The following is a 23311-nucleotide window of genomic DNA, read 5'->3' as shown; positions in this document are numbered from 1 at the left end:
TTTTGATGGTATTTGATCACCTCTGCCGTTTTTATTTTTTGCGCTATACACGGAAAAAGACCGAAAATTTTGAAAAAAAATGATATTTTCTACTTTTTGTTCTAAAAAAAATCCAATAAACTCAATTTTAGTCATACATTTAGGCCAAAATGTATTTGGCCACATGTCTTTGGTAAAAAAAATGTCAATAAGTGTATATTTATTGGTTTGCGCAAAAGTTATAGCGCCTACAAACTAGGGTACATTTTCTGGAATTTACACAGTCTTTAATTTATGACTGCCTATGTCATTTCTTGAGGTGCTAAAATGACAGGGCAGTACAAAACCCCCCCAAATGACCCCATTTTGGAAAGTAGACACCCCAAGGAAATTGCTGAGAGGCATGTTGAGCCCATTGAATATTCATTTTTTTTGTCCCAAGTGATTGAATAATGAAAAAAAAAAAAAAAAAAAAAACAAAATTACAAAAAGTTGTCACTAAATGATATATTGCTCACACAGGCCATGGGCATATGTGGAATTGCACCCCAAAATACATTTAGCTGCTTCTCCTGAGTATGGGGATACCACATGTGTGGGACTTTTTGGGAGCCTAGCCGCATACGGGGCCCCGAAAACCAATCACTGCCTTCAGGATTTCTAAGGGCGTACATTTTTGATTTTACTCCTCACTACCTATCACAGTTTTGAAGGCCATAAAATGCCCAGATGGCACAAACCCCCCCCAAATGACCCCATTTTGGAAAGTAGACACCCCAAGCTATTTGCTGAGAGGCATGTTGAGTCCATGGAATATTTTATATTTTGACACAAGTTGCGGGAAAGTGACAATTTATTTTTTTTTTTTTTTTTTTTTTGCACAAAGTTGTCACTAAATGATATATTGCTCACACAGGTCATGGGCATATGTGGAATTGCACCCCAAAATACATTTAGCTGCTTCTCCTGAGTATGGGGATACCACATGTGTGGGACTTTTTGGGAGCCTAGCCGCGTACGGGACCCCGAAAACCAATCACCGCCTTCAGGATTTCTAAGGGTGTACATTTTTGATTTCACTCTTCACTGCCTATCACAGTTTCGGAGGCCATGGAATGCCCAGGTGGCACAAAACCCCCCCAAATGACCCCATTTTGGAAAGTAGACACCCCAAGCTATTTGCTGAGAGGCATGGTGAGTATTTTGCAGCTCTCATTTGTTTTTGAAAATGAAGAAAGACAAAAAAAAAAATTTTTTTTTTCTTTTTTTAATTTTCAAAACTTTGTGACAAAAAGTGAGGTCTGCAAAATACTCACTATACCTCTCAGCAAATAGCTTGGGGTGTCTACTTTCCAAAATGGGGTCATTTGGGGGGGGGTTTGTGCCACCTGGGCATTCCATGGCCTCCGAGACTGTGATAGGCAGTGAAGAGTGAAATCAAAAATTTACGGCCTTAGAAAGCCTGAAGGCGGTGCTTGGTTTTCGGGGTCCCATACGTGGCTAGGCTCCCAAAAAGTCTCACACATGTGGTATCCCCGTACTCAGGAGAAGCAACAGAATGTATTTTGGGGTGTAATTTCACATATTCCCATGGCATGTTTGAGCAATATATCATTTAGTGACAACTTTGTGCAAAAAAAAAAAAAAAATAATAATAATTTGTCTCTTTCCCGCAACTTGTGTCACAATATAAAATATTCCATGGACTCGACATGCCTCTCAGCAAATAGCTTGGGGTGTCTACTTTCCAAAATGGGGTCATTTGGGGGGGTTTGAACTGTCCTGGCATTTTATGCACAACATTTAGAAGCTTATGTCACACATCACCCACTCTTCTAACCACTTGAAGACAAAGCCCTTTCTGACACTTTTTGATTACATGAAAAAATTATTTTTTTTTGCAAGAAAATTACTTTGAACCCCCACACATTATATATTTTTTTAAAGCAAATGCCCTACAGATTAAAATGGTGGGTGTTTAATTTTTTTTTTTCACACAGTATTTGCGCAGCGATTTTTCAAACGCATTTTTTGGGGAAAAAACACACTTTTTTACATTTTAATGCACTAAAACACACTATATTGCCCAAATGTTTGATGAAATAAAAAAGATGATCTTAGGCCGAGTACATGGATACCAAACATGACATGCTTTACAACTGTGCACAAACGTGCAGTGACAACAAAATAAATACATTTTTAAAAGCCTTTAAAAGCCTTTACAGGTTACCACTTTAGATTTACAGAGGAGGTCTACTGCTAAAATTACTGCCCTCGATCTGACCGTCGCGGTGATACCTCACATGCATGGTGCAATTGCTGTTTACATTTGACGCCAGACCGACGCTTGCGTTCGCCTTAGCGCAAGAGCAGGGGGGACAGGGGTGCTTTTTTTTTTTTTTTTTTTTTTTCTTTATTATTTTTTTGCTTTTTTATCTTATTTTAAAACTGTTCCTTTCATTTTTTTTTTTTTTTAATCATTTTTATTGTTATCTCAGGGAATGTAAATATCCCCTATGATAGCAATAGGTAGTGACAGGTACTCTTTTTTGAAAAAATTGGGGTCTATTAGACCCTAGATTTCTCCTCTGCCCTCAAAGCATCTGACCACACCAAGATCGGTGTGATAAAATGCTTCCCCAATTTCCCAATGGCGCTATTTACATCCGGCGAAATCTAAGTCATAAAATGCTCGTAGCTTCCGGTTTCTTAGGCCATAGAGATGTTTGGAGCCACTCTGGTCTCTGATCAGGTCTATGGTCAGCTGGCTGAATCACCGGCTGCATTCTCAGGTTCCCTGTTGAGACAGGAGAGCCAGAGAAAAACACGGAAGACGGTGGGGGGGGGGGGCATTCTCTCCCACTGCTTGTAAAAGCAGTCTAGAGGCTAATTAGCCGCTAGGATTGCTTCTACATGAAAGCCGACCGCTGGCTGAAAAGAATGATACCAAGATGATACCTAAACCTGCAAGCATCATTCTGGTATAACCACTCAAAGTCGTGAATGCTGTACTCAGACAAAAATATGGTTAACAATAAAGCACAGTAAACGGTAAAGTATAAAAAATTGCAGACCTGAAAAGCAAACATGATAAAACATAATAACAATAAAACATTGCAGAATAGAATACAGTAAAAAAGAGCAGAACAATAGAGAGAATAGAGAGAGAGAGAATAGAGAGAGAACAATAAAACGACAACTATTATTTTTTATTTTATATTTTTGTTTGTGTTTTTTTTTTTTTTTTTTTCACTTTTTTTGTAACTGTAACTTTTATAACTGTAACCGGTTCCAGGTTCGGGTCTCTCAAAATGCGATGGCATCTTGGGAGACCCTGTGAAAGTGTGTCCTAGTCTGTGCAATGCTGTACCCTACGCTAATACTCAGCTAGTGAATGGTAGCGTTCAAAACATTCACCAATGCAAAGACCAGGATTGTCAGGACAGGAGAGACAATAATAGCGGGTGTAACGCCTATATCCGCGCTTGCTGCAGACACAACATCTTTTTTGGGGGGGTTCGCTGGGTAGGGGTACTCGGGAGGACATAAAAATGCCTCTCATGCAGCCGACTGCATTTGGTTGGGGATGTGAATGGGGGAAGTACGGGCGCTGCAGAAGCGGTAGGTTCCCAATTAGGATTGGCGAATGCAGCAGGAAGGGCACTATGGGCACGACGGGCCTGTGTTTGTCTTTTTGGTGGCAGCGGGACACTACTTGTGCTTGCCACCTCACCAGCTTGAACTGCACTTATGGGACTCGCCACGTCACCAAGTGTTACTGCAGTGCTGGTTTGACTACGACCGGGGTGTACTAGGCCGCTGGCGCTTGCCAGTTCACCAAAACGCTACCAAAAAAACTGTTAACGATCGCAGGGATCAGGCCTGACTCTGCGAACGCTGCAGTTATGCATTTAGTGTTTTGTAAGTGACAGTGATCGATCGATACTGCACTTGGGTGGGCTGGGCTGGGCCGGGCGGAGGGGCAAAACGCAGGTGCTAGCAGGTATCTGGGCTGATCCCGCTAACACTGCGTTTTTGGGAACCCTAAACTGCTGGGGACGCCAGTATAGATCTGATCGGATCAGATATTGATCAGTTCAGATACTATACCACTAAGGGAGGTGTACAGTGCGTGCGTGGGTGTTAGCGCTACTGGCACTAACCTGACGCTGCCTGGGGCTGGTGCTTGCCAGTTCACCAAAACGCTACAAAAAAAACTGTTAGCGATCGCAGGGATCAGGCCTGACTCTGCGAACGCTGCAGTTATGCGTTTAGTGTTTTGTAAGTGACAGTGATCGATCGATACTGCACTTGGGTGGGCTGGGCTGGGCCGGGCGGAGGGGTAAAACGCAGTTGCTAGCAGGTATCTGGGCTGATCCCGCTAACACTGCGTTTGTGGGAACCCTAAACTGCTGGGGACGCTAGTATAGATCTGATCGGATCAGATATTGATGCGTTCAGATACTATACCACTAAGGGAGGTGTACGGTGCGTGGGTGTTAGCGGTACTGGCACTAACCTGACACTGCTTGGGGCTGGTGCTTGCCATTTCACCAAAATGCTACCAAAAAAACTGTTAGCGATCGCAGGGATCAGGCCTGACTCAGCGAACGCTGCAGTTATGCGTTTAGTGTTTTGTAAGTGACAGTGATCGATCGATACTGCACTTGGGTGGGCTGGGCCGAGCTGGGCGGAGGGGCAAAACGCAGGTGCTAGCAGGTATCTGGGCTGATCCCACTAACACTGCGTTTTTGGGAACCCTAAACTGCTGGGGACGCCAGTATAGATCTGATCGGATCAGATATTGATGCGATCAGATACTATACCACTAAGGGAGGCGTATGCTGCGTGCGTGGGTGTTAGCGGTACTGGCGCTAATCTGACCCTGCCTGGGGCGACGCATATCACCGCCGGGCGATCAGGGGGCTAAATCTTTATTCGGTAATAAACGGCGGGTTCCCTGACACTATAAAAAATAAACAAACTAACCAGCGTCACCCGTAACGTTTATACGGTGATCAGTGGTGAAAGGGTTAACTAGGGGGCAATCAAGGGGTTAAAACATTTATTAGATAGTATATGGGGGTCCCTGTCGCTATAAAACTCTGACGGCGAACCTAAATATTTACGTCCCTAACTAGCATCACCAGCGACACTAATACAGCGATCAAAAAATGATCGCTTAGCGACACTGGTGACAGGGGGTGATCAAGGGGTTAAAACTTTATTAGGGGGGGTTAGGGGGGTACCCTAGACCTACAGGGGGCCTAACACTCACTGCCCTGACACTGTAACTGTCACAAACTGACACCAATACAGTAATCAGAAAAAAAAAAAAAAAAAAACTGCTGGTGTCAGTTTGTGACAGGGGGGGGGGGGGGGGTGATTGGGGGGGGATCGGGGGGCGATCGGGGGGGGGATCGGGGTGTTTAGTGTGCCTGGCATGTTCTACTGTGTGTGTAGTGTGTTGGTGCACTTACATTGCAGTCTTCTCTCCTCGGCCCGGAACGGAAAATACCGAGCCGAGGAGAGATGACATCATTTCCTCTGCCTCTGTGTACAATACAGAGGCAGGGAAATGATCCCATTGGCTGAGAGCGATCGCGAGGGGGGGGCCACGAATGGATGGCCTCCCCCTCACCTCCGATCGCCGGGGGAGATTTGCCGACCGCCGCAGGCACCGGGGGGGGGTCCGATCGGACCCCCCACCCGCGGGCAGGCAAGGACGTACATATACGTCCTTTTGCCTGCCCGTGCCGCTCTGTCGACGTATATAGTCGTGCGGCGGTCGGCAAGTGGTTAAGAATTTGCAAATACTTTAATGACCGTAGTATAAGGACCAGTTCACTTTAAAGGAGCACATTTCTCTAATGTATACATTACAAATATTGTTTTATGAGGCACTGGTGAAATCACTAAATATAGCTAATTTACCTATTTACCCTGTGAGAGCACAGCTTATATATACCCATGACATTTTCTGGTTTAATTAACAAAGAGCGCACCAAGCACAGCACCAAGTGCAGGAAACTTAGGCACCGATCAAAATTTTTTCCCAGAGGCCTTACCAAATCATGATTGGTTGAGTTGATTTGGGTAGACAGCAAAATAGGGAATGTTTTGGTTACATCATCTGAAAGATTCTGTAGTACCTATACTTACGTCTTCATGTGGTGGATTGTTAAAGGCAGTGAGACTCCATATGTGATACTTTGTTTTAGGGCCAATTCACACCAGTGCGTTTGATCTGCGTTTTAGCGTAGCTGTAAAACGCAGATCAACAGGACGACATCTGAAAAACAACCATTTCCAGTGTGTCCTATTCACACATCACACATGCAAATGTATCTCAATGGATATCGGTGCACGATAAAACATGACTTAAGTGCTAGGAAATGCACATGCATTTTTCATATATTTTAGCACAAGTCAGTGTGAATTAGGATGGTTGCTTTTTACTGTCTTAGGACTGTTTGACATGAATAATCACAACTACATGCTGTTGCATGGATAATGCCATCGGGAGCTCATTGTCCTATCAGTTTACAGTTGCTACTCTTCACTAGTTGCAGGAATTTTTTGTAGTATGATTGAGCTACTAAAAATGCCTAAAAAGCTTACGTTTGGTTGGGAGGGCAAAGTGGGTTTTTAGCTTTGGATGGAGTTGTGCTTCTAGTGAGTAATATAACTGTGCAACTTGTTCCTACAGAAGGTGCTACAGGCGGTTACTCCTATTGCTCCCAACTTACCCACCGGAATGCCAGCAAACCAAACACACAATGACAAAGTTGCTTCTCCTGCCACCCCATTTAAAGATCAGAAGCCACTATCTGACAGCCAGAAGGATAAACAAGCTTTGCTGGACCTAGCAGAACTAGCAGGAGAAGGCATGACACTGACTCAGTGGAACTTTATACCCAGCAAAGCCAGCAACCAAACAGGTGATCTGAAAATCCAAAAGAAATAAACTGTTTCCTTTTGATATTACTTTTTACTGAACACTTAACACAATATTTATCCCCAGGCCGAGAATCACCAGTCAGCATTGCATGTAGTGGATTCATTCCTTCAGAAGAAGAAGTGACCAGAAAAGAGAGCCATATTCTTGATCCTAACAAAGTATGTTGATTTAACTCTTTTATCGCTAGTAGATGCAGTGTTGTGGGTCTGTTCACCTCCTATAGAAGCAGTGACTGGTTAATGAAAACATACAAACCCTGGAAATTTTTAGGTTTTTTTTGTATTAAGATTCACTATTGGATGTGCTTTGAGTAGGCGGATGTGCTAAACACTCCAACACCATCAGTGCTTCATAAAGTTATAATCTGTCCTTCCCTCTCTTGTGCCTGCCCATCACATTCTGGAGCCAATCGTGAGGCAAGGGAGGGGCAGGGCAGTTCTCAAAATTAACACAACTTTAGAAAATTTATATTAAAGTGCTTCTAAAGCTAAAAAGTTTTTTTTTTTAATTTAAAGCGATACTAAAGTCACATTTTTTTTTTCTTTCATTTAAAAATATCAAACATGTTAAACTTACCTGCTCTGTGAAATGGTTTTTGCACAGAGTAGCCCAGAGCCTCCTCTTCTCGGGTCCCTTTTTGGCGCTTCTAGCCCCTACCTCTTGTTGAGTGCCCCCACAGCAAGCAGCTTGCTATGGGGGGGCACCCTAGCCGAGCCACAGCTCCCTGTGTTCATTTAGACACAAAGACACGGCCTGGACCCGCCCCCTTTCTCTCCTCATTGGCTCACTGGCTTTGATTGACAGCAGCAGGAGCCAATGGTGCCACGCTGCTGTCTCAGTCAACGAGGAGGGGGGTCCCAGACAGCCGAGTCTCTTGTGCAACATCGCTGAATCTAGATGGACTTCAGGGAAGTATTGGGCTGTGGGGGGCTGCTGTACACAGAAGGTTTTTTTATTTTAATGCATAGAATTGCATTGAGATAAAAAAAAAACTTCTGTCTTTACAAGCACTTTAATGCATTCCCTGCATTAAGGTAAAAAAAAAAAATGTTTTGCTACCTGCTGTGCTCCATTCCCCTCAAAAACACCTGAGTTCTGTATCGATCCACCGATGTGCCCATCTGCATGTCTTCTCCCTTGTCTTTCTCTCCTCACAAATCCTATGAGCTCAGGAGTAAGCCCACCAATCTGCCCCCATAGTAAGTGGCTTGCTATTGGGGCAGATACAGAAGAGGAGGAGCAAAGAGTATCGGCGGAGACCCCAGAAGAGGGGGAAGGGGGTCACTCTGTACAGTACTATTGCACAGAGCAGGTGAGTATAACGTTTATTATTTTCATTTAAAATAAAAAGTCTTGCATTTACAAACGCTTTAATGATTAGAGATCTTTACAGTTTTCTTACACTTAAATGAAACCTATGATTTCAGCATACACTTTTATTTTATATCATCAGCATTGTAGTAATAATAGTTATTTTTGAAAGTCCAATATAAGCTTACTTGAAAAATCTCCTTTCAAGTTGTGAGGTCAGCCTGCCTGCTGGCCGTCTTTCTACAATTTCCTGGATTCCCTGCATGTTTTGCAGCTTCTCCTCTGCTGTTTACTATCAGTTCTAAGGACTATATATCCCGTGGTACCTTGCTGCTTGCAAGCAGTGTTTCCTGCACTGACTCCACCTCCTGTAACTCCTCCTCTCAGCAGCTCTGTAGATAAGAACACAGGCTCTGCGAAATGAGTGACACAGCAGTGCCTGCTCACAGGGCATAGCAAATACGTGTCACAGAATTCAAGGGATCTTCACAAAGTAAGTAAGGGGAGAAATAATTGAACTAAAATGTAGAAATGCATTTATGATTTTACATTTTGACCTTAGATAAGCTTTAAAATGATTGTTTTTACATAGTATCAATGGCTTGTTAAAGCGGAGTTTCAGTCGTTTTTACGTTTATTAAAAGTCAGCAGCTACCCCTAGGTTCAGTGTTGGGACCCTTACTTTTTAATACCTTTATAAATGATATAGGGTCTGTGATTAAAAGTACAATTTCTGTCTTTGCAGATGACCCCAAGCTATGCAGTGCAATGTCCTTACAGGATGTCTCCAATTTACAAGCCGACCTCAATGCACTGTCTAATTGGGCAACTAAGTGGCACATGAGGTTTAATGTTGATAAATGTAAAGTTATGCATGCATCATACATACTAGGGGGAGTACAACTGGGGGAATCCATAGTGGAGAAGGATCTGGGTGTTTTGGTAGATCATAAGCTCAATAATAGCATGCAATGCCAAGCTGCAGTTTCCAATGCAAGCAGAGTCCTTTATTGTATTAAGAGAGGTATGGACTCCAAAAGCGAGATATCACTTTGCCCCTGTACAAATCATTAGTAAAACCTCATCTGGAATATGCAGTTCAGTTTTGAGCACCAGTTCTCAAAAAGGATATCGGGGAACTGGAGAAAGTGCAGAGAAGGGCAACCAAATTGATAAGAGGCATGGAGGAGCTCAACTATAAGGAAAGATTAGAGGAACTGAATTTATTAGGGGGGATATGATCAACATGTACAAATGCATAAGTGGTCCATATAGTGAACTTGGTGTTGAGTTATTCACTTTCAGGTCATCACAGAGGACAAGGGGGCACTCTACATCTAGTCAGTAAGACCTGTGAAAATGTGGAATAGACTCCCTCCAGAGGTGGTTCTGGCCAGCTCAGTAGATTGCTTTAACCCTTTCATGACTAAGCCTATTTTTGAAATTTGGTGTTTACAAGTTAAAATCCGTATTTTTTGCTAGAAAATTACTTAGAACCCCCAAACATTATATATATTTTTTTAGAAGAGAGTCTAAAGAATAAAATGGCGATTGTTGCAATATTTTTTATAACACGGTATTTGTGCAGCGGTGTTTTAAACGCAAATTTTTGGAAAAGTGACACTTTCATGAATTTTAAAAAATCCAAACAGTAAAGTTACCCCAATTTTTTTGTATAATGTGAAAGATGATGTTACGCCGAGTAAATAGATACCAAACATGTCACCCTTTATAATTGCACGCACTCGTGGAATGGCGACGAACTACGGTACCTATGAATTTCCATAGGCGACGCTTTAAAAATTTTTTACGGTTACCAGGTTTGAGCTACAGAGGAGGTCTAGGGCTAGAATTATTGCTCTCGCTCTGACGATCGCGGCGATACCTCACATGTGTGGTTTGAACACCGTTTACATATGCGGGCGCGACTTCCGTATGCGTTTTCTTCGCTGCGCGAGCTCGCGGGGACGGGGTCGCTTTAAAAAATTTTTTTTTTTTAAATTTATTTATTTTATTTATTTTTGTACTTTTATAAATTGTGTTTAAACATTTTTTTTTTTTTTTTACTTTTATTGCTGTCACAAGCAATGTAAACATCCCTTGTGACAGTAATATGTGGTGACAGGTACTCTTTATGGAGGGATGGGGGGTCTAAAAGACCCCCCATCCCTCCTTTACACTTCAAAGTATTCAGATCGCCGAAAACGGCGATTCTGAATACTGTGTACTTTTTTAAATTCGGCGCCAATGGCAGCCGAGTAAACGGGAAGTGACGTCATGACGCCGCTTCCGCGTTTACAATTAGAAGGCTGGAACGAAGCCGCTCACAGCTTCGTTCCAGCCCGCCCCCAGCCGCCGGAGATTCCCGAATGGACACCGGGCCTCCCGATCGCACGGGAGGCCCGGTAACAGCGGCGGGAGGCGGCGGGAGGGGGGGGATGTCCCCTCCCGCTCCTCCGGTATAACAGCCGAGCGGCTTTTAGCCGCATCGGTTGTTATATTCGGGTAGCCGATCGCCCGCTGAAAACAACGGTACCGGGATGATGCCTGCAGCTGCGGGCATCATCCCGGTATGACCCCGGAAAGCCGAGGACGCATATGTGCGTTCGGTCGGCGGGAAGGGGTTAAAAAAGGCATGGATTCTTTCCAGAATCTATATAATATAATTGGGTACTGACATTTATAGGTAAAGTTGATCCTGGGAAAATCCGATTGCCTCTCAGGGGATCAGGATGGAATGTTTTCCCCTGCTGTAATAAATTGGGGCATTCTTTGCTGGGGTTTTTCGCCTTCCTCTGGATCAACTATGGGTGAAGGATTGTGTATATGGGATTGTATTTTTTTTTTTGGTTGAACTAGATGGACTTGTGTCTTTTTTCAACCTGTGTAACTATATACAAAAAGTGTAGCTGCTGACTTTTAATAAACACACACTCGCCTGTCCCACGTCCAGCGATGCGGTTGCCCGAAGCCTTGCTCCTCTCCCTTGCTCCTCTCCCTCTCCTCTCCACGGCGCCGACATTGCGAATGTGGGCACCTGGCTGTAACAGCATGTGCGAGTCACGCTGAGTCGTGCTGAGCCTTCTGACGTGTCCCAGAAGATTGCAGGGAGCGAGGGGGAGAGGAGGAGTAGCCTAGGCGGCAAGAGTGGAAGTGGGAGCTGGGTACCTGTCAAAACTAGGTACCCGCTGCCCCCCCCCCCCCCAAAAAAAAAAAAAAAAATTACATGCTAAATTTGGCATGTAAGGGGGTGAGGAGTGCTTAAAACGGAAGTTCCATTTTTGGGTGGAACTCTGCTTTAATGAAGGTTTTTTTTTTTTTTATGTACATGCACAAATGCACCATAGCTGATGTTTAGTTTATTGATCTTGCTTAAAATTATGTTTGACAGGCTTCACAGTGATGGTGATATTGGTAGGCAAAATGTCCTATTTTTACACTGCTACTTATGAAAGTTGGTATTTGCATGGCCTAAAAGGCAAGAATCCAGAAAATCACTCAAAACATTTAGGAGTGTGCCTGCCATGCACCACAGTGCAGCGTTACATGGGACATCATAAAGAAAAGGTTATTTAAAAAAAATAAATGATCTTGGTAAAACTAGTATTCTAATATAGCATCCCTTAAATTTGCTCAAGAATATAATTTAAAACTGTTTATCTACATAAAAGTTTTACAAAATGTATACATCTGATTTTTTTCATTTTGTTTCTTTTCCATCTTTTATTGTTCTTGGTATTGTCAGAATGCAGTCATTACTCTGATGGCAGATTTCATGGAGATGGTGAATAATCCTCATTTGAGTGATGCTCAGCTGCAGACGGACTGTGGGGAGGTGCTAAGTGTGCACATGTTTGTGTTGTATGCCCGCTGCCCTCTGCTTGTTGAAGCGGTAAGTGACATTTTTTCATTAACAGGCATTTTAACAATAAAAAAAGAGTGTACAGTTTTTCTGCACATAATTTGTATCTTTTTTTATAGCAAAGACAAAAAATATATAGTTTTACATTTTATTCTTGTGTAAATATGAAATATTGCATAATAATAGTTTGCATTCATCTTTGGAGTCAGCAGGTGGAGATTAAGGCTCCGTGCACATTGGCTTAAGAATTGCTGCTTGCTTGCCCAGTGTGCATGGAGCTTTAGACTCCTTTTCATCTAATTTAGGCTCTTCCTTTGCTCTTTTGACAGAAAGCATATTGTTTACAGAACTCAATAGCTTAAGCTAAGATGAACATACCCAATTGAATTAGTCAGAACAGTAACTCATCCCTTTGCTGATTGCTTATTAGACGTTTTAGTAAGACAAATGGAGTCTTACTAAAGCGTCTGTTGTGCTTTATATGCAAATTCCATAAACACTGGGAGGTTGATTTATTAAAGGCAAATATACTGCGCACTTCAAGTGCAATTGCTCCAGATCTGAGGGGAAGCTCTGCTGATTTCTATCATCCAATTATGTACAAGCAAAAATGCTGTTTTTTTATTTTCCTTGCATGTGATTATGTATTGTTTGCAAAGTGAAGTTTTACCTAGCTCTGGAGCAAGTGCACTTTCCGTGCATAGTATATTTTCCTTTAGTAAATCAATCCCCACGGCTCTTTCAATTTCCTTGCTAATAAGTCTGATAATAAGTTGCATTATACTTAAAAATATGTATTCATTCCATCATGGAGGTGTTTTGTAACTTTGAATGTTTTCTTTTATGCTGTACAGGTACACTCTGAAGGATTCTATGTAGATGAAGCTAGCACAGGTCGTGTGAGACGTTTACTTCTCAATGATGTGTCTGCTGAAGCGGCTCTCGTTTTTCTGCGATTTCTGTACTCTGCCAAGACAGACATCCCAAGCCACTGCCTACCGCATGTTTGCGAATTGGCTCGAAGGTAAGTTACACATGTGCATTTGAATCCGTTCCTTTCACAAAGGAAGATTATGTGGATGGTGAACTAGTCTGTGTGTAACATGATATACTGTATAGAAAAATACATCTTGTAGGTATAGTTCTAAAGCCAGTGGGTATGTCAGCCCACTATATCTAACTAATAGATATATAATATAGATCTTGTATGAACTACCCATTAAAGTAAAATATTATTGAGCAACCAAACTGATAAGAGGCATGGAGGAGCTCAGCTATGAGGATAGATTAGAGAAACTGAATTTATACTCTCTTGAGAAAAGGAGATTAAGGGGGGATATGATCAACATGTACAAGAACATAAGGGGTCCAAATAGTGAACTTGGTGTTGACTTATTCACCCTAAGGTCATCACAGAGGACAAGGGGGCACTGGAGAAAAAGAGATTTTTCTTTATCGTACATCATGGGACACAGAGCACCATAGTAATTACTATGTGGGTATATAGGCACACTGGTATACCCAATACACGAAGTTCACTCCCTATATAACCCCTCCTCCTACCAGGAGTACCTCAGTTTTTTCACCAGAGTCTAAGGTCTTGGTCACGAGTGAAGATGTGCAGATGTGTGAAGATGTGCTCTGAGGAGCTCCAGGGATCTGGAGCAGGGATCCATGCTGGATTTAAACAGCCTCCATAGACTGGATCCATCCAAAGTGCCACTGAGGCCAAGGTGGATGGTACCTGGGCCTCGTATACGAAGCACGAGGTTTTGCCTGTAATGCCTCTCTCTGCAGGGCTGATCCCCGGGACCCAGGACTTTGGTCATGCTACATTACCTAAAGTTTTTCCTGGCGGAGTGCTAATACAGGTCCAAGGGAGTGGGACCCGGTCCTTGATGGTTTGCTAAACGCTGCCTGCCGTGATCGGTGAAGTTTGGATCTGTCTATTACAGCAGTGTCCTGCAACGAGGATAAGGTGAGGGAAGAAGCATAGGAACTGTAAAAAGTTCACCTATGGTTGTTTCTTCCATGAGTAAAATGTTGTTATGCCTTAAAATCTCCCCTAGAGGGAGTAAATGCACATACCTTGTTATGTCGCTTCTCGGCAGCTCAGTGTCCAGCTAAAACAGCATGTGTATGGTCTCAGCAGCAGGGCGGATTTTTTTAATCAGGAACAAAGTTTGCAGCACTTTTTTTCAGGTCAAAGCACATGTTCTTCTCTCCCCTGAGGGAACTAATGGGTTTGGGGTTGTGTTGGCGGCTTCCCTGTGTGTTTTTTTTATATATATCCCCCACATGGCCATAAAATTTATCCCCAGCCCTGTCCATATGAGGACAAGCCGCCTCTCCTATGGGTCCGCACAGACCCAAATGCCGTCCGCGGACCGCTGTCAGTTTAAAGCAAGGAGAGAGGTATGTTGGTGGTGGAGGACGTGGCACCGTGTGCGGGAATAATCGTCCATGTGGAGCACACGGCGCAGGCGCCAGGGATGCAGCACACCTGAGGCTTTTAAAAAGACGCTGTTCATTAACAGAAAATCTATATCAGATAAACAACTGAAGAGATGGAAGTCGGACACAGGACACAGGAGCACTGGGGCACGTAAGGGATGTATGCAGGCATTTCCAGCACAGAAAATACATTGTTACTCAGCACCAAGCTGAACTTTATATAGTGGCATTATATTGCTAGGCTACTGCTCAGCAAATAGTGCATTTATTTAGTGCCTCTGCTTTTGTGCTTAGCACTATGACTTCCAACAGAGACACAACACAAAAGGTACCAAAAATTCCACCCCCAGGCGCTGGGAACTCCAGTCGTGCCTCCACACTGTCATCCTCTCCTGAATTACCAATTGTGGCAAGCCAGGGTGAGTCATTAGAATGAATTGGTGGTGCAGGTGCTTCTCACATCTCAGCCCCTGTATTCATGATTGAAGATGCATTTTCCTCCGCCCTGCAGGGCCTAGAAGGAAGATTAGCGGCTTTAATTGCATCCTCCATCCAAAGGGATAGGAAGCGTGTTAGATCCCCCTCCACCACCTCAGACCCCCTACCAAGGAAACAGTGGGTACAGGATGAGGTGTTACCCTCAGGCGACCAGGAGGAAAGGCAAACTGATGACACCTCTTCAGAGGAGACAACAGTGGATGAACCTTTTTCAGCCTCGCAATCTGAGAAATTGCTGGTACAATCTCTTACGGAGATGGTTCATTCCTCTTTCAAGCTACCCCTAACGGAATCAGCTGAAAGTTCTGTTTCTTCTTTAGGTTCCTTAAAGCCTCTACAGCCTTTTTATGCGTTTCCTGTACATGTATTACTAGAAAAACTTATTTATGCTGAATGGGGTCACCCGGATAAGCACTTTCTCTCTCCAAAGAGATTCTCAGCTCTCTATCCTATGGAGGAAAAATTCACCAAAAAATGGAATGTACCAGCAGTTGACGCTGCAATTTCCAATGTGAATAAAACTTGCCCAGTAAACAATGCACAAATGCTTAAAGATCCAACAAATAAAAGGTTGGAATTTCTGTTAAAATCCTCTTTTTCCTTGGCAGGGGCCGTTACTCAGCCTGCAGTCGCTGCAATAGGCATCTGTCAGTCCCTAAAGGACCAGTTTAGACAGGCCCTTAAGGAGGTCCCTGCACAACAGGCCCGCGATTTGGCCGAACTAACAAAGGCATTATGTTTTGCCATAGACACCGTGAAAGACCCTATTCACCAGGCATCCCGCCTTGCGCTTGTACTAATACACATGCGTAGGATCCTATGGTTAAAAGATTGGTCAGCCGAAGCACCTTACAAAAGGCTTCTGAATATTTTCCCTTTTCATGGGGATCTACTATTTGGGGATCATTTGGACAAATACATCCAATTGATTTCTAGTGGGAAGAGTACTCTTTTGCCATTTAAAAGAAAGTATAAACGTCCTTCATTTAAGCGGACTCTTTCCCCTGCGCCAGGGGCATCCGCCTCTAGGCAGTGGCGACGACATCCACCGTCAGACTCTAGAGGAAAGCCTCAGGGTCAGGCCCAGGCGCAAAAAAAGACCTGGGGCTGGAAATCTGCAAAGCAGAATTCTAAAGCCTCATTATGAAGAGGCGCGCCCCCCCCCTCGCTAGAGTGGGGGGAAGACTTCTGCAATAATCAGAAGTCTGGTAATAGGAAATTCAGGACAGATGGGTCATCTCCACGGTGTCTCTAGGATACAAACTAGAATTTCGGGAATTTACACCCTCTCATTTTCTGAGATCAAACGTTCCCAAAGATCCAGGGAAAAGTCAGGTCGAAAGGAGATCCCTCCATTCGCCTTTGCATGAGGTTGTTAGGAAAGATGGTGGCTTCATTCGAAGCGGTTCCCTATGCCCATTTCCATTCGAGACTGTTGCAAAACAGTATCCTGTCTGCTTGGAAGAAAAAGATTCAAGCTTTAGATTTGCCAATGCGGCTGTCCCCAAGGGTGTCCCAAAGCCTCAGTTGGTGGTTACTAACCCAGAATCTGCTGAAAGGAAAATCCTTCAGACCAGTTATCTGGAAAGTGGTAATGACAGATGCCAGCCTTTCAGGCTGGGGAGCAGTACTAGAGAAGACAACTGTCCAGGGACAGTGGTCAAGAACCGAAAGAGCCTTGCCCATCAACATCCCAGAGATTCGGGCAGTGCGTCTGGCTCTGAAGGCCTGGACTTTCAGGTTATGGGATTGTCCTGTCAGGATCCAATCCGACAATGCCACAGCTGTGACCTATATCAGTCACCAAGGGGGCACCAAGAGTCTCGCAGCGCAGAGGTGAACCACATTCTAACTTGGGCAGAAAGGAATGTTCCATGCCTGTCGGCAGTCTTCATTCTGGGAGTAGAGAATTGGCAGGCGGACTACTTGAGTCGCCAGCAGTTATTCCAGGGGAAATGGTCCCTTCACCCCGACATTTTTTGGGCTCTTTGCCAAAAATGGGGGACTACGAACGTAGATCTTCTGGCATCCAGATTCAACATGAAGTTGGTCAACTTTGTGTCCAGGACAAGGGATCCACTCGCATGCGGAACAGATGCGTTGGTTACCCCGTGGGATCAGTTCTCACTGATTTATGCATTCAGTTGCTGCCACAAATTCTTTGCCGGATCAAGCTGGAAAGAAAGTTGGTAATTCTGGTATCCCCAGCGTGGCCCAGAAGGTCATGGCATGCAGAAATCGTAAAGATGGAGGTGGAGGTTTCATTATCCCTTCCACTACGACCAGACCTACTCTCTCACAGGGGCCGATATTTCATCCTTCCTTACGGTCTCTAAATTTAACGGCTTGGCTATTAAAACCCACATTCTGAAGAAACGTGGGCTTTCCGAGTCAGTTATCTCTACTTTGATTAATGCCAGGAAGCCAGCTTCCAGAACTATATATTATAGAGTCTGGAGGGCTTATGTTTCCTGGTGTGAATCCAAGGGTTGGCACCCTCAGAGATATATCATAGGCAGAATTCTTGCCTTTCTACAATTAGGGGTAGAGATGAAGTTGGCCTTGAGTACTATTAAAGGCCAAGTTTCAGCTTTATCGGTCTTATTTCAAAGACTGCTTGCTACACATTCTTTAGTCCAGGGTTTTATGCAAGGGGTGATGCGGATTAATCCGCCACTTAACCACTTCAGCCCCGGAAGGATTTATCCCCTTCCTGACCAGAGCACTTTTTACATTTTGGAGCTGCGTCGCTTTAACTGCTAATTGCGCGGTCATGCAATGCTGTACCCAAACGAAATTTGCGTTCTTTTCTTCCCACAAATAGAGCTTCCTTTTGATGGTATTTGATCACCTCTGCGGTTTTTATTTTTTGCGATATAAACGGAAAAAGAGCGAAAATTTTGAAAAAAAAATGATATTTTCTACTTTTTGTTATAAAAAAAAATCCAATAAACTCAATTTTAGTCATACATTTAGGCCAAAATGTATTCAGCCACATGTCTTTGGTAAAAAAAATGTCAATAAGCGTATATATTTATTGATTTGCGCAAAAGTTATAGCGTCTACAAACTAGGGTACATTTTCTGGAATTTACACAGCTTTTAGTTTATGACTGCCTATGTCATTTCATGAGGTGCTAAAATGGCAGGGCAGTACAACCCCCCCCCCCCAAATGACCCCATTTTGAAAAGTAGACACCCCAAGGAAATTGCTGAGAGGCATGTTGAGCCCGTTGAATATAAATTTTTTGTCCCAAGTGATTGAATAATGACAAAAAAAAAAAAAAATTTACAAAACGTTGTCACTAAATGATATATTGCTCACACAGGCCATGAGCATATGTGGAATTGCAACCCAAAATACATTCAGCTGCTTCTCCTGAGTACAGGGATACCACATGTGTGGGACTTTTTGGGAGCCTAGCCGCGTACGGGGCCCCGAAAACCAATCACTGCCTTCAGGATTTCTAAGGGCATACATTTTTGATTTCACTCCTCACTACCTATCACAGTTTTGAAGGCCATAAAATGCCCAGATGGCACAAAACCCCCCCAAATGACCCCATTTTGGAAAGTAGACACCCCAAGCTATTTGCTGAGAGGCATGTTGAGTCCATGGAATATTTTATATTTCTTTCTCGAACATCACGAGACACAGAGCCTCAGTAATTACTGATGGGTTATATAGGGTATCACTGGTGATTGGACACTGGCACACCTAATCGGAAAGTTCAACCCCCTATATAATCCCTCCCCTTGCAGGGATACCTCAGTTTTTACGCCAGTGTCTTAGGTGATGGACGTGTAAAGATGTCCTGTGCTGAGCTCCAAAGGGATTATCCTATATCCTATACTGGGGCAGGCCAGGCAAACCGGATCCATTCCAAAGTGTCTTTTCTAGGCCGAATTGGATGGTACCCGGGCCTCGTGTCCGAAGAAACGAGGTTTTACCTGTAACGCTTCTCTTTTTAGAGAGCTGGACCCCGCATATTAGAAAATGGTTTTTCTAGCCTAATTTCTAGCCGGGTGCTTTACAGGGCCAGAACTGTGGATCCCCCTATTCGTAGGGGGCCCCAGTCTCTGACCGTTTTTTCAAACGGAGCCCACCGTGAGAGGCGAAGATTGGGTCTGTATAACAGAACCCTGCGCCTGGATAAGGTAAGAGGAGATTCCACAGAATTTTTTATTCTAGTAGGTTTTCTCCTTTAAGGTAAATGCATGCTATGCCTATTGTGACCACCGGGGGCTGCCAAGAGCACATACCTTCTCATGCTGATGTCGGTCTCTGTGTTTCCACACTACTCAAGCTCCTCCGGCCGGGTCCAGTTAGGATGGGCTGGGGGGGGGGATTTCTCCTCAGGAATGTTCCCCCCCCCGGCTAGGGGGGAGGTCGCAGGTGTCTGTAGGGCGAGCACCGCCGCCGCCATTACAGGTGCAGGCACATCACTACCAGCCTCTCTCCTTCCTCCCCCCCCTCCCCCAGCCTTTCCTCCATATTGTTTTCGGAGGGTCAGCCAGCACAGGAAGAGCTCGTTTTTTCTAAATACGAGGGTGGGGGGGGGGGCGTCAGCACAGATGCTCAGATGCCCACACAGGCCAGCTGCAGGCTATTAAAGGCACTCTGTACAGGTGCACACAGCCTTCGGAGGGACACAGAGCTGACGGTCGCATGTAAGGTGGGACACAGGCATTCTCCTAGGCAGCATTTACTAGGTAACACCAGACTGGGCATTTGGTAGCAAGCCGGACTACATCGCTCAGCATTCAGTGTTCATTTTGTGATACCTCCACCTTGTTGCTTTGCACTATGGGTAGAAGAGGTTCAAACACCCCAAGAACCAGAGACTCTAGGGCAGTGATGGCGAACCTTGGCACCCCAGATGTTTTGAAACTACATTTCCCATGATGCTCATGCACTCTGCAATGTAGTTGAGCATCATGGGAAATGTAGTTCCAAAACATCTGGGGTGCCAAGGTTCGCCATCACTGCTCTAGGGGATCTCGTTCAGGTTCTGAGGACCCCCTTTCTGCAGCATCCTCCCCCCCTGAGGGGCCAGGGACAGCTAGCCAGAGGGAGCCATTGGGGTCAGGGGCTATACCTGCCTCCGGCACTTCAGCCCCTGTATACATTACACAGGAGGTTTTTTCCTCAGCTATTAATGGTTTAGAGGAAAGATTAATGGCCGTGATTACATCTTCACTCAGTGGAAGAAAACGCACTAGGCCTTCCTCTGTTTCCCAAGACCCTCAGGAAGAGGAGCTCTGGGATAAAGGAGACGAATCCCTTTCAGAGGATCAGGAGGAATCAGGTGGAGAAGGGCCCTCTGCGACTTCCCAGGAGGAGAAAGTCTTAGTGCAGATCCTTACTGGATTGGTCCGCTCGACATTTAAGTTGCCCATATCTGAATCAACTAAAGAACCCTCTTCTTCTTTAGGGTCACTGAAACCTCCTCAAATAGCACAGGCTATTCCTGTTCATAATTTACTTGAAAAGCTCATTTATTCTGAGTGGGATCACCCAGATAAACGTTTTTTTCCACCGAAAAAGTTTTCAACACTTTATCCGATGGAAGAAAAGTTTATTAAAATGTGGGGAATAACGGCCATTGATGCGGCTATTTCCTCCGTTAATAATAGTCTGACTTGTCCTGTAGACAATGCTCAGATGCTCAGGGATCCTGTAGATAAAAAGATGGAATCCCTATTGAAGGATGTTTTCTCCTTGGCAGGTTCAGTGGCTCAACCTGCAGTTGCAGCGATTGGAGTCTGTCAATACTTAAGAGACCATGTTAAGCAGGTCATCAAAGTTTTACCTGAACAGCAGGCCCAGGGGTTGGCTAACCTTCCTGAGGCCTTATGTTTTGTTGTTGACGCCATCAGAGATTCTATCGTGCAAACCTCTCGTCTTTCACTGGGGTTGGTGCATATACGTAGAATCCTATGGTTGAAAAATTGGTCAGCCGAAGCACCATGTAAGAAGCTGCTGGATGGGTTTCCATTTCGTGGTGCAAGGTTGTTTGGAGAAGACTTGGATGATTATATCAAGAGAATCTCTTGTGGGAAAAGTACTCTCTTACCTGTTAAGAAGAAGAGTAAGCGTCCCTCTTTCCCCAGCGCCAGGAGCTTCAGCCTCCAGGCAGTCTCGATGGCCTCCTCCGCCTGGGTCCAGAGTCAAGAGTCAACCCCAGGGACAAAAGAAGTCCTGGGGGAAGAAGCCTACTAGGCAAAACACTAAGACCTCTTCATGAAGGGGCGCCCCCGCTCGCTCGAGTGGGAGGAAGACTGCGACAGTTCTCAGAGTTCTGGCAGGAGGACTTCCAGGACAGATGGGTAATCTCCACAGTAACCTTAGGGTACAAGCTGGAGTTTCAAGAATTCCCCTCTCCTCGGTTCCTCAGATCAAGTGTCCCCAGAGACCCAGGGAAGAAGCAGTCGCTCCTTCTAGCTTTAGAGCGACTTTTGTCGCAGGAGGTCATTATGTTGGTTCCCGCAAGGGACCAAGGATTGGGCTTCTATTCCAACCTCTTTACGGTCCAAAAACCAAATGGGGATGTCAGACCCATTCTGGATTTAAGGGATCTGAACCAATTCCTAAGGATTCAGTCCTTCCGCATGGAATCAATTCAGACAGTAGTCTCCACCCTGCAGGGAGGAGAATTTCTGGCATCGATAGACATCAGAGATGCATATCTGCATGTGCCCATTTTTTCTGCTCATCAGAAGGTTCTGCGCTTCAAGATAGGAGGGCGCCATTTCCAGTTTGTGGCTCTGCCTTTTGGGATAGCCACTGCACCTCGAGTGTTCACAAAGGTCTTGTCCCCCCCTCTGGCCAGATTAAGGGCTCAGGGTATAGCTGTCATAGCATACCTAGATGACCTGCTCTTGATAGACCGGTCGGTAGCCTCCTTGAACAGGAACTTGAGAACCACAGTCAAGTATCTGGAATACCTAGGTTGGATCCTCAACCTAGAAAAATCTTTCCTAAAACCAGTAAGTAGACTGGAGTATTTAGGTCTGATCATAGATACAAGCCAGGAGAAAGTATTTCTACCTCAGGCAAAGATCACTGCTTTAAGGGAGCTGACTCTGACAGTCAGGACCAAGAAGGGTCCTTCTGTCTGCCTCTGTATGAGGCTGCTAGGAAATATGGTGTTTTCATTCAAAGCAGTTCCTTATGCTCAGTTTCATTCAAGACTGCTGCAACACAGTATTCTGTCAGCCTGGAACAAGAAGGTTCAGGCATTAGACTTTCCGATGCACCTGTCTCATGCGGTGCGTCAGAGCCTCAATTGGCGGCTCATACCCGAAAACCTGCAGAAGGGGAAATCCTTTCTGCCGGTTACCTGGACGGTGGTAACAACAGATGCCAGTCTGTCAGGTTGGGGAGCAGTTCTGGAACAGTCTGCGGTTCAGGGGGTATGGTCCAAAACAGAGAGGACCTTACCCATCAACATTCTGGAGATCCGTGCGGTATATCTAGCCCCAAAGGCCTGGACTATCAGGCTACAGGGTTGCCCGGTCAGGATCCAGTCCGACAATGCCACAGCTGTGGCCTGTGTCAATCATCAGGGAGGCACCAGGAGCCGAGCTGCTCAAAAAGAGGTGAACCAGATCTTAGTCTGGGCAGAGGAGCATGTGCCATGCATATCGGCAGTTTTCATTCCAGGGATAGAGAACTGACAGGCGGACTATTTAAGTCGCCAGAAGTTACTTCCAGGGGAATGGTCTCTGCACCCCGACGTCTTTTGGGCCATATACCAAAGAAGGGGGGTTCCAGATGTAGATCTCTTTGCATCCCAATTCAACAAAAAGATTTGTGGCAAGAACAAAGGATCCTCTTGCATGCGGGACGGATGCGTTGGTGATTCCGTGTCATCGGTTCTCACAGATTTATGCATTCCCGCCTATTCTGCTACTGCCACGACTCCTTCGCAGGATCAGGCAGGAAAGGAAGTCAGTACTTCTGATGGCCCCCGCTTGGCACAGAAGGATGTGGTATGCGGAAATAGTAAGGATGACGTTGGGTTCCCCGTGGACCCTACCGGTACGCCCAGAGCTGTTATCTCAAGGTCCAGTGTTCCATCCTGCCTTACAAACGCTAAATTTGACGGTTTGGCTATTGAGACCCACGTTCTGAAGAGTCGTGGGCTTTCAGGTTCTGATATCTACCTTGATCAATGCAAGGAAGCCAGCTTCCAGAAAGATTTATCAAAGAGCCTGGAAAGCCTATATATCCTGGTGTGAATC

At 44.8% G+C, this 23311-nt stretch overlaps 1 protein-coding gene across 3 annotated transcripts in view; it reads left to right on the top strand.

The window, feature by feature from the left end:
• Nucleotides 1-23311, top strand: part of SLX4 (SLX4 structure-specific endonuclease subunit) — a 97212-nt gene that overhangs the window by 41088 nt on the left and 32813 nt on the right. For 2 of the 3 annotated variants that reach the window (XM_073636571.1, XM_073636573.1), the window contains 4 exons: nt 6689-6920; nt 7004-7098; nt 11997-12143; nt 12968-13137. In XM_073636571.1, coding sequence (XP_073492672.1) covers nt 6689-6920; nt 7004-7098; nt 11997-12143; nt 12968-13137 — 644 coding nt within the window. The remainder of the gene's footprint in view (nt 1-6688; nt 6921-7003; nt 7099-11996; nt 12144-12967; nt 13138-23311) is intronic. The other variant, XM_073636572.1, reaches the window with a different exon arrangement.

The sequence above is a fragment of the Aquarana catesbeiana genome, linkage group LG06 (genome assembly GCF_042186555.1).
Source record: "Aquarana catesbeiana isolate 2022-GZ linkage group LG06, ASM4218655v1, whole genome shotgun sequence".
NCBI lineage: Eukaryota > Metazoa > Chordata > Amphibia > Anura > Ranidae > Aquarana > Aquarana catesbeiana.
This window is presented reverse-complemented; position numbering and strand designations above follow the sequence as displayed.